At 46.4% G+C, this 16252-nt stretch overlaps 1 protein-coding gene across 9 annotated transcripts in view; it reads left to right on the top strand.

The window, feature by feature from the left end:
- Nucleotides 1-16252, top strand: part of LOC118097011 (uncharacterized) — an 80842-nt gene that overhangs the window by 30652 nt on the left and 33938 nt on the right. For 6 of the 9 annotated variants that reach the window (XM_088657515.1, XM_088657514.1, XM_088657517.1 and 3 more), the window contains 9 exons: nt 2083-2226; nt 3521-3682; nt 7159-7274; nt 8385-8428; nt 9152-9255; nt 10017-10061; nt 10201-10360; nt 13029-13130; nt 13861-14022. In XM_088657515.1, coding sequence (XP_088513641.1) covers nt 2083-2226; nt 3521-3682; nt 7159-7274; nt 8385-8428; nt 9152-9255; nt 10017-10061; nt 10201-10360; nt 13029-13130; nt 13861-14022 — 1039 coding nt within the window. The remainder of the gene's footprint in view (nt 1-2082; nt 2227-3520; nt 3683-7158; nt 7275-8384; nt 8429-9151; nt 9256-10016; nt 10062-10200; nt 10361-13028; nt 13131-13860; nt 14023-16252) is intronic. The other 3 variants (XM_088657519.1, XM_088657518.1, XM_088657516.1) reach the window with 2 other exon arrangements.

Genomic DNA, 16252 nt, shown 5'->3' with positions numbered 1-16252 from the left:
GGGAAGGTAAATGGTGTTTCCGTGTGCTGCTCTGGTTTCGCCAGAAGCGGCTTAGTCATGGTGGCCACATGACCCAGGAAAACTGTCTGTGGACAAACGTCGGCTCCCTCGGCCAGTAAAGCGATATAAGCGCCGCAACCCCAGAGTTGTTCGCGACTGGACTTAACTGTCAGGGGTCCCTTACCTTTTTTATATATATACAGTTTTGAACTGACGCATAAACAGAGCAAAACACGACGAGACAAAAAATGTGAAACAAGCTCTTCCCCTGGCATTTAAAAGCTTGTAATGTCAGTGCCAATCATGCCTTTTCAAAGAGGGCAACCCATTATTCTTCTGTTTGATAGAACATCCCTTGCAGGCATTTGGCTCTGTGGTTGGTTGGGGATTCTCAAGAGTCTTGCTGGTGGTAGAAACAGGGAGTACCAGGAATGAAGCACTCTCTCTTGTGTCTCTTTGACCTCAGCGCCGCCCCGTCCCCCCCAGACATCCTTTTAATTGAAAATTTGTGCTCGTGATGGTATCAGGGCGGGTATATGCAATCCTGCTTTCAATGTGATTTTCACCTGCATAAGTTTTGAGGTGAACATGCTGCTCCATTTCCAATCAGTGCATGTTTTTTATCAGTAGTAGTAGTAGTAGCATTACTGTTGTCGTTTACCTGCCCTTCGGCCTGAGATCTCGTGGCTGGTTACGATTAAAGCACAATATTAAAAAAAACCAGTTTACAACAACTTACAATCACAGAAATAAGGTGGGTCCTAAAATATACATCTCAAGTGTCAAAAGCCGAGGGCAAAGAGGTGCAGAAATCCTGCTGGGTTGTGGTTTTTTACCACAAATGTTCTGTGATGGTGGGGTGGCTTGTCCCACTCCTGTTGCTCTATAGTTCAAAAGTCCCTCCCCTGACAGCAAGAATGCAGTAGCATTGAGGAAGCAGAATAATGTGCAGGCAGTCCAGTATAAATCCACCACTAATGCAGAATATACCTGTAAAAGAACACCGCCAGTCTAAAGGAGCTCCCATACTGCCCCTACTCTTTTTTTGGGGTGCTTTGTCCTAAGTGGGAATGGAACCACCGTAGGGTAGTGGGCCATTTGCTGGTATGGTGGTGGTGGGAGCCACTTCTGCCGCTGGCCTTTGGTGATCATGTTGGGACCTACCCATGTTGGGAGGGCTGCTGCAGTGCCCCTGTTCTCCCGTCAGTCTTGTTAATTAGAGGGCATAGAGGTTGGTGTGGTGGGGACGCAGCAGCAGGAGCGCCGGATTTGTCTGCTGCTGTGCTTACACCGCACCAACCTTCCTGCTGCCTTGCCCCACTCTCTCCTGGTAAGCACAGTGCTTCCAGAGGCAAGTGTCAGCAGGCTGGTTGATACCAGTCTTCCCTTTGTATGGTAGGCTACATTCCAGGCATTCAAAAGCCGCCGTCGTCATCATCATCATCATCATCATCATTTTATTTGTTTGCCACCTTTCCACAGTTAAAAACAATGCTCAAGGCAGCTTACAACATCCCGAGATTTATATAATTACAAAAGTCATAAACAATAAATAAACCACATCATAAAAACACACAACCAAATGGAAAACAATTTCCACATAAATCAAAATCTAAAACCAAGAATACAGCATTAATATAATAGTTTAGAATGACATAGGTAAAAAAATAACAGCAATCGAAAACAAAACAAAACAAAAGCAACCAAAAACTGAGCCCTCTCTGCCCAGCAGCAGCAGCAGCAATCCTTTATGGAGCCCGTCAGGCCCCGCCCTAGGCCAAGTGGTGAGTGGCAGGACTGGGGGCCCCAGGCGCTCAGCAGGGCCCATCAGGTAAGAAAGGAGTGGGATAGCACAGTTCAAGGACACATCCTAGTGAAGAAGAAACGAAAGAAAGAACAGGCCCAGTGGGGTCTGGGGAGGGCCAGACAGGGAATCCTGGAGGGTCTTAGGTTCCCCATTCCTAAATTATGCCTCGGATTCAACAGGCAAATTGGAATGTAGGAAGTAAAGAAATGGGGAGGACCTGCTATTATTCCACCACAAATGCTACGTTTCCTTCCCCCCCCCCACACCCCTTTTAGGATTTCCTGGTGGAATTGATACTTCAGGAAAGAGGGAGAGCTCAAGGGATCTGCGCGTTTGAAAATGGATTCCCATCAAGACAAAACGGAACCAAAGAAATACTGGCAAGCCCCGTGGTTTTCCTTAGGAAGTGGATGGGAGAGGTAAAAATGAAGAAGGCAGCAAATCCTCTCTTTTTTTTGGTATAGTGGGGAGCTTGCCAAATTAATTGTTTGCCTGGCCACCCTTTACAACTGAAAACTTTACTGAGGTGATCAGAATATGTCGCAGAATCCTGGTTTTAGACCCCGTGGAGGAGATTTCTCATAACGGTGAAGTTGTATAATGTTTCTGGAGTGTGTCTGCACCACCAGCTTGCAGCCACAAGGGGGCTGTCCTGCAGCTACAGCCACACTGCTGTGTCCCAATGTGTGCTCTGGTTCAGTGGATTCCAAATTCCCGTTCTTCAGCTAGTGTTATGGAAGAAGAGAAGAGAAACCCCTTCCCACCTCGACCAGCCTGTCAAGGAGTCCCTAGCTGCAGAGAGGACAGATTCTATGGCGGCGATTTCCATTGTGCTTAAAGAAAGTGGCTAATGTGTCATGAAAAATGAAATAAATAACTAAAGGCTCCTGTAAGCCCCCCCCCCCACTTAAGGGAGGCTGCTCGCTGTGTCTCTGCATGATTCATTGCTCTGGCAAAGTAAGATGTTCAAGCTGGAGCCTCACAGGAGCAGGGTTGCTTCATCACCAGACTGTGCCTTAAATAGAACCGCAGCTCAGTTATCTCACCTGCAGTGAGATAAGCCTCTCTTGTTAAAGCCTAGCTTGCTTCAGCAGCTGTTGACTCATGCTAGTGGCCACTGCTGAGGAACGGCTAATCCTGCTACCTCTCAGCATTTGGTGTGATTGGATCAGCAAGTCACTCCTCATGCACAAACACAGAAGAAATTACCCAACTGCAGGGGGGGGGTCTTCCCAGTGCACCTCTGCGTGATTCATTCGTCTAGCCTCCTTCCAGTTAACCTTTGCTAGGTGCAGGTAACTGTGCCCTGGCTTTGCATCAGTTGTGATTGGCTCACATGACAGCAGAATTACCTGCCTTTTGAAGAAGCTGCCTGTTGTGTCTCTGTAGGAATCACCACTCTGGTTCCCAATCAGCTTCCACTAGAATTTTGTGATTCCGTCCCATCTTAACATCGTATGCAACTTGGAGCGTTAATGTCCATCTTGCTCTTGCAGAGAAGCAGGGGAGTTAATTGCCTCTGGAGGAGGCAGACCCTGAAGAGGGGCTTACACAGAGTTGGATTGCCTCCTGTTCGGATGGGTCATTCTTGTGCTCACACATTATGAAAATAAACCTATTTTGCAATGCCCACCTCTAATTTAGCTTTAGAAAGAAAACGGTGCCTCGGCTTTCACGCATTGGAGCAAAAACTGGCTTTCCTGTCTCGCACAGGGGTTCGTTGGTGTTCTGAACTTGCCGGCTGTCTTGTTGATCTGGGACCAGTTATTCATGAAAGACTGGAGCCTGGATGTGATGCAGAATTTCTGTGTCTCCGTCCTGCTGTTGTTAAAGGATTCGTTCATGGCAGCTGATGACTACCCAGCAGTTCGAGAAGTGTGTATTCGCTTGCTTTCTGTTTGGGGGCTGCAGTTAGATTGGGGGAGGGGGGAGGGAAATTATCTGGAACTTTGATTTCTTGCTCATATTCTTCCTCTTATTGGCTTTACTTCTCCCTGCCCTCCCCTTCCTTTCTTCTCTCCATACGTTGCAATAATAAAAACCAAAGAACAGCCAATGGACCATCTAGTTCAGGCATCCCCAGACTGCGGCCCTCCAGATGTTTTGGCCTACAACTCCCGTGATCCCTAGCTAAGAGGACCAGTGGTCAGGGATGATGGGAATTGTAGTCCAAAACATCTGGAGGGCCGAAGGTTGGGGGTGCCTGATCTAGTCCATCCTCCTGCTCTCACAGTGGTCCCCCAGATACCTGTGGGGAACCCACAAGCAGGATCTGAGCACAAGAGCACTGTCCTCTCCTGAGGTTCCCAGATACTGGTATTCAGAAGCATCGCAGCCTTCAGCTGTGGAGGAAGGGCATAGCCATTATGGCTCGTAGCCACTGATAGGCGCTGCATGGAGAAGTATTTTCTTTTATCCGTGTGCCACAACCTCAAGCATCAGTCAGGACTCATGTCTGACACAGAGGCGGTGTGCCATCCAGGCAGGTCTTTGGAGCAATAATAATAATAATAATAATAATTTATTATTTATACCCCGCCCATCTGGCCGGGTTCCCCCAGCCACTCTGGGCGGCTTCCAACAAAACAGAAATTCTAAAATACAGAAATCCATCAAACATTAAAATACAGAAATCCATCAAACATTAAAATACAGAAATCCATCAAACATTAAAAGCTTCCCTAAACAGGGCTGCCTTGAGATGCCTTCTAAAGGTCTGGTAATTGTTGTTCTCTTTGACCTCTAGTGGGAGGGCATTCCACAGGGTGGGTGCCACTACCGAGAAGGCCCTCTGCCTGGTTCCCTGTAACTTGGCTTCTCGTAGCGAGGGAACCGCCAGAAGGCCCTCGGAGCTGGATCTCAGTCCTACATGCACTTGGGGCTTCTAGTTGGCCACTGTGAGTACAAGGATGCTGGACGAAATGGGCCACAGGCTCTTCCTATGTTATTAAGCTACAGAGGTGCTGAGTACAGGCCTCCAAATTGGGTGCCCTTGGAGACAGAGACCTCAAACTAGGATGCCCTGAGGCAGCAGCACTTGATGAGCCAGATGCCTCCAAAGAGCGACCCCCTCTACACCAGGGGTCTTGGGCTCCCCAGTGCCTGCTCCTCATTGCTGGCAATGCACAAAGTGGAAGTGGATGGGGAAGCAAGGGGGTGGGTGCTAAGTTCAGGGCCAGAGAACACTTCCTCCAGGAGGGTGAAGCTTAAGAGGGATGGTCTGGCTCAAAGGAGACAAAAGGTCTTCCTTGGAGCCAGTTGCCAATTTGGAGCTGTCTGAGGTCCTGAAGGCTCCAGTGCTGTTCAGCTGGATCTGCCAGCCTCATGGGCTGCTGCTGGAGTTACAGCCCTGGAGTAGGGCTGTAACCCATAGAATCGTAGAACTGTAGAGTTGGAAGGGACCAAGGCAATCATTTAGCCAACTCCCTGCAATGCAGGAATATTTCACCCAATTGAACCCACAACCCTGAGATTTAATATATTAAAAATATATAAAAAATTGTCCAGTAGCACCTTAGAGACCAACTAAGTTTGTTCTCGGTATGAGCTTTTGTGTGCATGCACACTTCTTCAGTGTGCATGCACACGGAAGCTCACACCAAGGACAAACTTAGTTGGTCTCTAAGGTAAAAGGTAAAGGGACCCTTGACCATTAGGTCCAATTGTGCCTGACTCTGGGGTTGCGGTGCTCATCTCGCGTTATTGGCCGAGGGAGCCGGCATACGCTTCCAGGTCATGTGGCCAGAATGGCAAAGCCGCTTCTGGAGAACCAGAGCAGCGCGCGGAGATGCCGTTTACCTTCCCGCTGTAGCGGTACCTATTTATCTACTTGCACTTTGACGTGCTTTTGAACTGCTAGGTTGGCAGGAACTGAGACCGAGCAACAGGAGCTCACCCCGTCGCAGGGATTCGAACCGCCAACCTTCTGATCGGCAAGCCCTAGGCTCTGTGGTTTAACCCACAGCGCCACCCGCGTCCTACGCTGGTCTCTAAGGTGCTACTGGACATTTTTTTTATTTTTTATATATACTTCTACTGCGTCAGATCAACACGGCTACCTACTTGAATCTAGAACCCTGAGATTTAAGTGTCTCATGTTCTACCGACTGAGGTGGCACTCAATGGCAGACCATCTGTTTTGCATGCATAAGGTTACAAGTTCAATCCCCGACATCTCCGGGTAAGGCTGGCTGAAACCCCAGAGAACTGCTGCCTGTCTGTGTAGGCAGTACTGGTTTAGGTGAACCCAATGGTCTGACTTAGTATAAGGCAGTTTCCTATGTTTCTATGTTGTTCCTGTGTCAGATGAGGATTTGGGAGACCTGGGTTCAAATCACAGTTTGGACCGGAAGCTCACTGGATAGCCTTGGGTCAGTCTCTCTTCCCTGCCCCCCCCTCTCTCTTACCTTCACAGAACATTTGTGGATAAAATGAGGTTTATTTCGTTTCATTTCATTTTTAATTTAAGCAACTGCCTTTTTATACACAAAGCAGTTTGGAATCCATAGAAATGACAAAATATACAAGAAGTATCACACGTATAATAATAATAATAATAATAATAATAATAATAATAATAATAATAATAATAATTTAATATTTATACCCCGCCCATCTGGCCGGGTTCCCCCAGCCACTCTGGGCGGCTTCTAAAAAAACAGAAATTCTAAAATACAGAAATCCATCAAACATTAAAAGCTTCCCTAAACAGGGCTGCCTTGAGATGCCTTCTAAAGGTCTGGTAATTGTCCTCTAGTGGGAGGGCATTCCACAGGGTGGGTGCCACTACCGAGAAGGCCCTCTGCCTGGTTCCCTGTAACTTGGCTTCTCGTAATGAGGGAACCGCCAGAAGGCCCTCGGAGCTGGACCTCAGTGTCCGGGCAGAACGATGGGGGTGGAGACGCTCCTTCAGGTATACCGGACCGAGGCCGTTTAGGGCTTTAAAGGTCAACACCAACACTTTGAATTGTGCTCGGAAACGTACTGGGAGCCAATGTAGGTCTTTTAGGACCGGTGTTATAACAATCCGATCCAGTGATGATAATGTCATGATGAGCTTGATAGCATCATTTATGTTAAAAAGAATAAGAAACAAACCTATAAGAAAATAAATCTATAGACAAAAAGAATTCAGCCTTTCATAATGAAGGGGGGGCAATAAGATGAGTTTGTGGCAACAAATCAAATCATATTTTTCAGGTGTCCTTTTAAGGGAGGTGGGAAATGCCTTTATTTCCAGCAGAAAGTGGCCTTGATGTCTATGAAATACTGATGATCCTATCTGTATCTTGCAGAGTGTTTAAATCCTCTCTCCCTCTCCCTCTCCCTCTCCCTCTCCCTCTCCCTCTCAGGTGTTTCTGTCTTCAGCCTCCCAGCTTCTCACAGCTGACATTCAAAGGGCTTGGATTCACTTACAGCAAGGGGGCTTGCCTGCTGATGTTCCTGGGCTTAATAGACTGAATCAAAGGTAGAGGACCACACCCTGGCTCAAAAATACCTACAAGGCCGGCTGGCAACCAAATAACAGTCGTACCTTGGATCCCAAACGCCTTGCGAGTCGAACGGTTTGGTTCCCGAACACCGCAAACCCGGAAGTGAGTATTCCGGTTTGCGAACGTTCTTTGGAACCCGAACGTACGGCCCAACTCCCGCAGCTTCCGATTGGCCGCAGGAGCTTCCTGCGGCCAATCGGAAGCTGTGGCTTGGTTTCCCAATGTTTTGGAAGTCGAACGGACTTCCGGAATGGATTCCGTTTGACTTCTGAGGTACCACTGTACACCAGGGATGCGGAACTCCAGCTCCCATCAACTCTAGCCATGATTGTTGCTGCTGCTGCTGCTGTTGTTATAGTTATCGTTTCTTCCACTCAGAGTAGACCCGCTGAAATTAATTGACCTCTGTTAGTCATGTCTACTAATTTCAGTTTGTCTACTCTGAGTAGGGCTAAAATAAAGTGAACCCATAGGCGTTTAGCAATTTCCACCCACGAAAATGGATGCAGTGGATACCTCCCATTGCATGATAGTCACGGGTGGCTCTTCCTGCGTTAAGGGACGCTGGGTTGGACTAGATGACCTCTGGAGTCTCACACTCCTAATTTTGGCATTCCGCTTGCAGTGCCTTGTGCTGGCTGCAGCACTCTTAAGCCACACTTTCTGCCCACTCGATCTTCCTCCTCTTGCTGAGAAAACACTGCAGTACAGCCATTCTCTCATTTGACTTATAAATTAAGGAGAGCAATTCTAAATCCTTCAGCCATAATGAATATTTTATATTGGGGAATTATGCATGCCTGTCTGTGCTGTGTGCAGAAATAGTTTTGCGATGCTCATGTGTGTAGTTGTGGTTTTTGGTTGTTGTTTTCAAGTACAAATGCTGGACTCTGTTGTTCCTGCTTTTGTTTTTCTGGGGGTGTGTGTTTTTCACAGCAGACTGCAGAATAACTTTAATGAGCAAAAGTAATTAAAATGAGAATTTAGCTCTGATTGTTGCCTACTGCTCCCTCCTCTTCCTCTGTGTACTGAGAGGAGGAACTAAATTATGAAAACCCACTAATTAGCACTATTTGCATGTGCAGGCCGCTTGTGGATCCATCTCCTCTGAGGCATGGCTCAGCAGAAGGTATGTAACTCCCCTCCAACCCGCCCCGTTCTAGGTTGATGCTAATACTGAAGAACACAAAAGAGAGAGCGTAAAGGTTAAAAGTCCCTGCAGATCACAATAGCTGGCATGTCATAGCAGAGATCTCAACTACCACAACAATCATGACTTACTCTACTGTGTATTGAGCCTTTCTGAAGCACTCCGCAATCGTTATTAGATTTCCTCTGAAAAATGGGTTTTAGACTCCTTCAAGAAACCGCAGTGCCTGGTAGAATAAGCCATGCTTTTTGTGACATTGGGTGCCTGCTTCTTCTCACCCACTCCAGGCATGGTATTCTGCAATTACTGGGCCAGGCTGGTGGGCTGTTGTTGTTGCTTGTGGGTGCAATGTCAGCAGGTCACGGGTGTGACAATTGTCTTGTGAATCACCTTGAGATCTTTGGACGGAGGGCCCCTGCCGCCCCAGAACATGCATGTTATAAAAAGTTACAGCAGGAAGCTATGGAACATGCACCAATTGGAAACGGAGCAATATATCCGCCCCAGAACACAAACAGTATCTCAAGCGGGATCACAGATAACCACCCCAATACCCTCATGAACGCAAATCATCATGAATGGACAATGAAAAGGGCATGGGGGGGCGGCTTTTGTTTTTAAGGTGACAAAACACACTTTATTGGTTTTGCTGCCCCTCTGGAAATTGGTTAATGATGATCTTTTGACAATTTGTTTTCACAGCTGGAAAAATGTGTCTGGACCCTGGGGAAATCTCACCAACTGGCGTGAAGGATATTTTATTGACGGTAGTTTTACCAGTTCCTCAGGCTGAGACTCACCACAGTGTAAGTAGTAAATTAATTATATGGGCATGGCAATAATCTTTAATTTACCAAAGAGAGAAGTCAAGAGAAGAGAGTAGCGGGTGTAGATAACTTGTTTTAAACAAGACCTAGGGCCCACTTTGATGTTGTTGAACTCCAAATCCCATCAGCCCCAGCCAGCCTGGGCGGTGGTCAGGGATGATGGGAGATGGAGTCCCGCCACATCTGGAGCCCCACCCAGATGAAATCACATTACTCGTTACTCTGCAATTACTATCTTTTAATGTTTCTAATTCATTCGAAATTTTTTTGTTTCAATTTTTATTCATTTTAATATAAACCAAAACAATAGCAGTTTGACTCAGTATAAAGCATGAAATGGACAACTGAAAAAGGGAGTACACAAAAGCAGTGCCATGATACAGATTAAGAAATACATTTATATCCAGTATCAAAGAACTATAATTCTTAAGCCGTGTCTTCAATCCCCCAGGGGAGGGGATAGAAAACATAACATAATTTTGCAAAATGCTATACCTGTTGTCTCAACCAGGTCCGTTTGCAGTGCAGGTGGAAGAGACTGCCCGTAGGTTGTATGCTGCCAGCCCAGAGCCCCTCCCTGCTGACCTTGCCCCACATCACCACAGTGGGGCATGCCTCCCCTCCACCCTCCCACATGCCCCTGAAACAGTTTGAAAGCCGCTGCTCTATTGTAATGGATCACGCCAGTTATGACCAGTGATATATTTTCCTTTGTTTGCTGACTGTATTGTACGTTATAGCAGGATGGACTGAAGACTTGTGCCCTTTCAGTAATAGAATCACAGGTAGGCATTGGAAAAGTAATGCTTTTTTCCCTACGATTAATTAAATTGATCTGCACAGTGACCCATTCTCCGTAATGTAGAATAATATGTCTTGTTCCTTTTTTTTCAATTCCCCCCCCGCCCCGCTCCCTTCTCATAGGAGTCTCTCTTTAAAAAATTTGATCCTTCTGCTGTGAAGTTAACAGTTTCGGTGTTTTGTGGCCCTGAAATGCTGCGTTCCAAGACAGGTTCTTTCAGCTCCTCCCTTGTGCGGAAAACCCAAGGAAAAACAGAAATGGGATTCACTCTTCAGTTCAGTGGTATGAAAATGAACCAGTTGGTTGCTGAGTTTTTTAATGGTGGAAGGCCAGTATCAGCCGAAACACAATAAATAGTTTGCCCTTCCCCAAGCTGGTGCAGGGAACATCAGCTCTCCAGTGGATGGTGGTCCACAGATTGAGAATGAACCGGGTGGGCAGGTGTGAGGGATCCCCTGGTCCTGAATGGGGTATCTGTGCCCATAAAAGACCAGGTGCGCAGCCTGGGAGTCATTTTGGACTCACAGCTGTCGGTTGGGAGCACATGCAGGTCAAATCTGTGTCCAGGGCGGCTGTCTGACAGCTCCACCTGGTATGCCAGCTGAGACCCTACCTGTCCGCACACTGTCTTGCCAGAGTGATACATGCTCTGGTTATCTCCCACTTGGTTAGGAGGTTATTGTTTTGTTTTTTGTTTTATTATGTATTTTGTGTTCTCATTCTGTTGTGAACCACCCTGTGGTTTTTGGACAAAGGTCAGCATACAAATTTAATAAATAATAATAAAAAACCCACTTATTATGATGGGAGTTGCAGTCTGTCATTCTTGGCAGCAGTCCTGTGTTCTTTCTGACATGTAGGTCCGCCCCAAAAGAATTAAGTTATCCCCAGAAAATCTGTCTGCTGAATAAATTATGAGCTAATTTCTCCCCGCTTTTTTGTAATATACTGTGCAGAACAATAAGTTGCTGCTGAGATTGACTAATGGCTGGAAACAAATTGAGAGGTTTAATTAAAGCTCAAAAGCTATTTATTGTGAGAATACTGCAAATCAATAGAGAGTACTGCTGTTATACAACCAGGCAGTACATAAAATATCTTTTTTTTTTCCTCCTTCCCCCTTCCCTCCCAAGCCAGTCCTGCTGAGGAATTGGAAATGTTATGCCGTTTGCAGTTTTTGTCGGTAGGAAGTACTTAAGATGAGAAACTGACTAAAGAAAGGTCACAGCCAACTTAGAACTGAAGCCCAATGTGGGAGTTAAGCCGTAGGCCAGGGATGCAGATATTGTTCGACTACAGCTCCCATCATCCCTGGCTTGGTCTGATTGGAGCTGGAGTCTAGCCAACATCTGGAGGGCCACTGATTCCCCAGTTTCTCGAGTGGGGAGCTTTTACCCCTGAAGTGTTTTGTTGACCAAGCGAAGGTTCTTAGTATTTATATTACAGGCTAATCTAGAACGTAGGAAGCTGCCTTTATGCTATCCCAAGCCATTGCTTTACCTAGTCCAGTATTGTCTACTTTGAGAGGCAGTAGCTCTTCAAGGTCTCAAGCAGAGGGTCTTTCGAATCACCTGCTTGCCTTCTAACTTGAAATGCCAGAAACAGAGACTTTCTGCATGCAAAGCAGGCCACGAATCTCCGCTGACTTTGGTCCCCATCATTCTTCACAGAATTGTAGAGTTGGGAGGGATGTCAAGGGTCATGTGGTCCAACCCCCTGCAATGCAGGAATTCTGCCCTCTTCCTCTGCTTAATTTATTTATCGCCTTCCAGGAGTCATATCAAGGCGATGTACAATAAGAACAGCTTAAAAACAACAACAACAACCCAGCAGATATATTTAAAACAAAAAAAAGAAAATAGACACCGATGGCAGAGACCCATTCATCCAGCTGGAAAAGCTGAATATCAATGTCTTCAGTTTTTCCTGGAAAGTGCACTTAGTGGGTGCCTGTTGCATCTCGAACAGTGGCTGCTACACAAGGAAAGCCCTGCTCCTGGTTATGGTGGGGCAAGCAGGTTTCTGATACCTTTAGATTTTTCAGGAGAAGCTTTCTCATGGGCCTCAAGGACCTGCTGGGTATATAAGGGCGAAAGTGGTTTCTCAAGTTACAAATAAGCTATAAACAATCAGAAATTGGCAAGAAATTGGCATTACTTTCCAAGTGTCTCCATTGCTCAACACGGTACAGTGGTACCTCTGGTTATGAACTTGATTCGTTCTTGAGGTCCGTTCTTAACCTAAAACCATTCTTAACCTGGGGTACCACTTTAGCTAATGGGGCCTCCTGCTGCCGCCACACGATTTCTGTTCTCATCCTGAGGTAAAGTTCTTAACCTGAGGTACTACTTCCGGGTTAATGGAGTCTGTAACCTGAAGTGTTTGTAACCCGAGGTGTTTGTAACCTGAGGTATCACTGTACGAGGGAGAGCCCTTTCTGCTCTCCTGTGCTTCTGAAGTCAGTGTGGCCTTAGGGGGAATCCATGAATTTTTCTAGGTACTGAATGAGGAAATGCAGCAAGGTTGGCTTACCACACTTGAATTAAATAATGCACATGACCATCAAAAGACATGGGGGTTAGTAAAGCCATTAAGTCCAGCTTCTGAAACCGGGGTGACTAACCTGCAGCCCTCCATATGTTGTTGAACTACAATTCCCACAGGTTCCAGGTTCAATCCCTGGCGACTCCAGGTAGGGCTGGGAAAAAATTTTTTTGTTGCCTGAAACCCTGGAGAGCTGCTGCCAGCCAGTGTTGGCAATACTGCGCTAGATGGTCTGACTTGGTATATATTCCAGTGAATTCTGTCCCTTCAAAATTAGCCACCATAATCCCTGGACTGAAAAACAAAAAATCTCTTTATTTGCTACGAAAACTGCAAATTGTTTCTAAAACAAAGTAACACAATGATCAAATACTGCCCCTTGTCTTTTGTTGTTCTCGTTGTCAAGAATCATTTGCATTTGATTCCCTGGACCCAACAGCATTCGTAGGCGTGCAAGACTCAAAACCTTACATCTTGTTGAAGGTCACGTACAGTCCTAAAGGAACAGGTAACGTTTTCTTTGGTGGGCGCAGTTTGCATTTTCTCCGCACACGGTATCTGAACAGAGGATTGTTTGTGGCAGCCCCTGAGCTGTGGAACTCCCTCCCCACAGTGGTGCATCTGGCACCTTCATTGTATAGCCTTCGTAGAATCTTAGAGTTGGAAGGAACCCAAGGGTCATCTAGTCCAACCCCCTGCAATGCAGAAACCTCAGCTAAAGCGTCTATGACAGATGGCCACCCAATCTCTGCTTAAAAACCTCCGACGAAGGAGAGTGCACCACTGAATACAAAACTCCTTTACTCTCATCGTTGATAGGACCCACCTTATTTCTGTGACTTTAGCTTGTTTTGGACTGTTGTGTTCCTAGGGATCTTAGGATGGAGGGCAAGTTTGTTGTTGTTTTTGTTGTTAATTCTGAGTACAGTACTTGTATCAGCAGTGTCACCTCCTTGGTTGGCTGTAAGTAAGGAGACAGGTAAGGTGGGGTCTGGCTGAGGGCGGAGTGAGGCTGATGGGTTAACACCCCATTCATTCCCCCTAGTGCACCAGTCTTAATGATCATCACACTTGCGCACAAAATAGCCCACAAAAGAATTGTATTTAAAGCCCTTGGTTGAGAAAAGGCCACTTGCCCTCTCTGGGTCTTCTGTCTTCAGAGCTGATGCTGCTGCCTGGTTTGGTTACCCCCAAAAGAGATGTTAACCTACTAAGAACCCCATTTTCCTGCTTTACAGATTCACTGGCTCTTGGGTGGCAGAAAGTGGATGCGTTCCAGCAAGAAACTACAGGTTCTGGGATGATCTGGGCCCCTAGGGAATTCTCACCGTGCTTGCCTCTGAATCCCGGGGAAGTGCCTGATGCTCTAATGGAGTGTCCTTTCAGAGAGCTTCCCAAAGGTAAGAGAGCCATGGGTAATGGGTGAAGCCAGTGGCCTGGTTTGTACATAACACGAAGCTATGGTTTATGAACCACACTTTTTAGCTAACCATAGTTTAAAAAGATCATATGAACCCAGCCTCATGGCAACCAATAATGTTGGTGCTGGGGGGCTGCAACCATAAATCCAAAACATCCAAATGTGGGGCCCCGGGTGGGGGCCCTGTTCCCTACCACTTCTTTTATTCCTCCTTATACGGGCAATGACAACATCTTGGCATCAGAGCTGAGGATGTGTAGGGACTTGCCCAACAACAATGCAGTCAGGTCTGGGAGCCCTGTTGGCCATATAGGTGAAACTCGGAAAATTAGAATATCGTCGAAAAGTGCATTTATTTCAGTAATTCAACTTAAAAGGTGAAACCAATCAGGGCCGGCTCTAGGTAGAGTCCCGGTGGTGCGGGGTGCCAGGGTGCCAGGCCGGTAGGCCGGGCACTGTGCGGCGAAGCCGTGCGGAAGCCATGCTGCGCCCTGCGAGGGCAGGGGCGCCAGAGCGATCTCCGCCCCTCAGCGCCAGGGCGCACGACCTGCTCGAGACTGCCCTGAAACCAATATATGAGACAGATGCATGACATGCAAAGCAAGATATGTCAAGCCTTTATTTATTGTAATTGTAATTATTTGTCGTTAGGCGGGTCAATTATAAATGGAATGCAATTAATTAAATGTAATAGCGATGTTTATTTTTGTATTATTGTAACTATTTATTTTATTACTGTGGAATTTCCAAAAGAAAGCATTTGTAAAACTTAAAAGAAAAAGAAAAAATAATAAGTTGCATTACTGAAATAAATGCAATTTTTGATGATATTCTAATTTTCCAAGTTTCACCTGTACCATGATTGGCCTGGACAACCAGGGTTGGGATTGTGGAAATGAATGAAAGGTCCAGGGGGTGGACAGTTGCTGAGTGCTGGTTTGGTTGACCTGGCCAGCACATTCCATCACACTACAGAGAGATGTGTGCTATTTGAGAGAGACCCCATCAAACCTGGTGGGACTTAACTTCTGGGTGGACCTATAGGATTGGGAATTCTAATCAGACGGGAGCAAAGTAAACATTGAAGCAGGGTAGTCTTATTCTGGAATACTGAATCCAGAACGTTTTTTGTATCTAGCTCCAGTATGTGGCCCCTAGCAGATTACCTCTAAGGGAATGTGGCGCTTGGGGCCAGCCCTATCATTGGGCAGAGTGAAGCAGTTGCCTCAGGTGGCAGATGTTAGGGGCACAGGAAATGACGAGGTGTTTGTGCTTATACTGCACCTCCTAAAATAACCCGCTGCAGGTGCAGTGGAGGATGTTGTTCTCATGCCAGTATCAAAGCAAGGTCATTTCCCGACTGTCAATATTTACAGCTAACATTCAGTCATATACTGGCAAATCCAGGTTGCACAATTACAGATTATTGGGAGTTTTTGTGCAATAAATTCACTTCTCTCCAAAGGTCACACCTTTTTTTTTTGCAAATGCATGGGGAAGTGTGGGACAGCACTTGCCCTGACACAATGGTCATCTGACCTCCCCTCAAACAAATCAAAAGGAATGCTCATTCAACAGCCGCCTAATCTCCCTGAAAGCAAATCAGGTTCAACGCTAAATAAAAACAGGTTGTCCAGGTGTGGTCTAAGATTCGGCTGCCGGTCTAGTTGGCTTGTGGAATAGAAGCAGGGAGAAGGCATATGTTGAACGCGACTTCAGGCAACAACATGTCTTGGGCTGGCCCTGGGTGCCCTCAAGACGGGGCAGAAGTTTGCCCAGCCTTGCAGTGTAGCGTTCTATGCCTGACACCCAGAGGACACTTGTACGGCACAGTGTTCCCACGTTTTTAAATCTGAGATTGGACCCACCTAGGTAGCAGCCCTTGTTGCATGCTAGGTCTGAGTCTCAGTACAGTCATAGACATGATGGCCACACACTTTGCTCTGGAGTCTCAGCCAATAAATGCCCCTCTGGGTCTCTTTCCAGAGAATGGATAATTCCTTTGAGGCAGCTGCCAAAGGGTCTGTAAAGGGGGAGCCAATTTCTCACTTAGAGAAGAATAGGTTTTCATTTAATTTTCTTAATTGATCTTGCGCTGCTGCCGTCTATTTAAATTTGCCTGAGTGATAACTGTAGCTGTGCCGGACTTGACCTTCTGACAATAATTCTTTTTCTGTGTGAAGAGTACAGTGTGTGTGTGTGTGTGTGTG

Source organism: Zootoca vivipara, chromosome 14, assembly GCF_965207765.1.
Source record: "Zootoca vivipara chromosome 14, rZooViv2.hap1.1, whole genome shotgun sequence".
NCBI lineage: Eukaryota > Metazoa > Chordata > Lepidosauria > Squamata > Lacertidae > Zootoca > Zootoca vivipara.
This window is presented reverse-complemented; position numbering and strand designations above follow the sequence as displayed.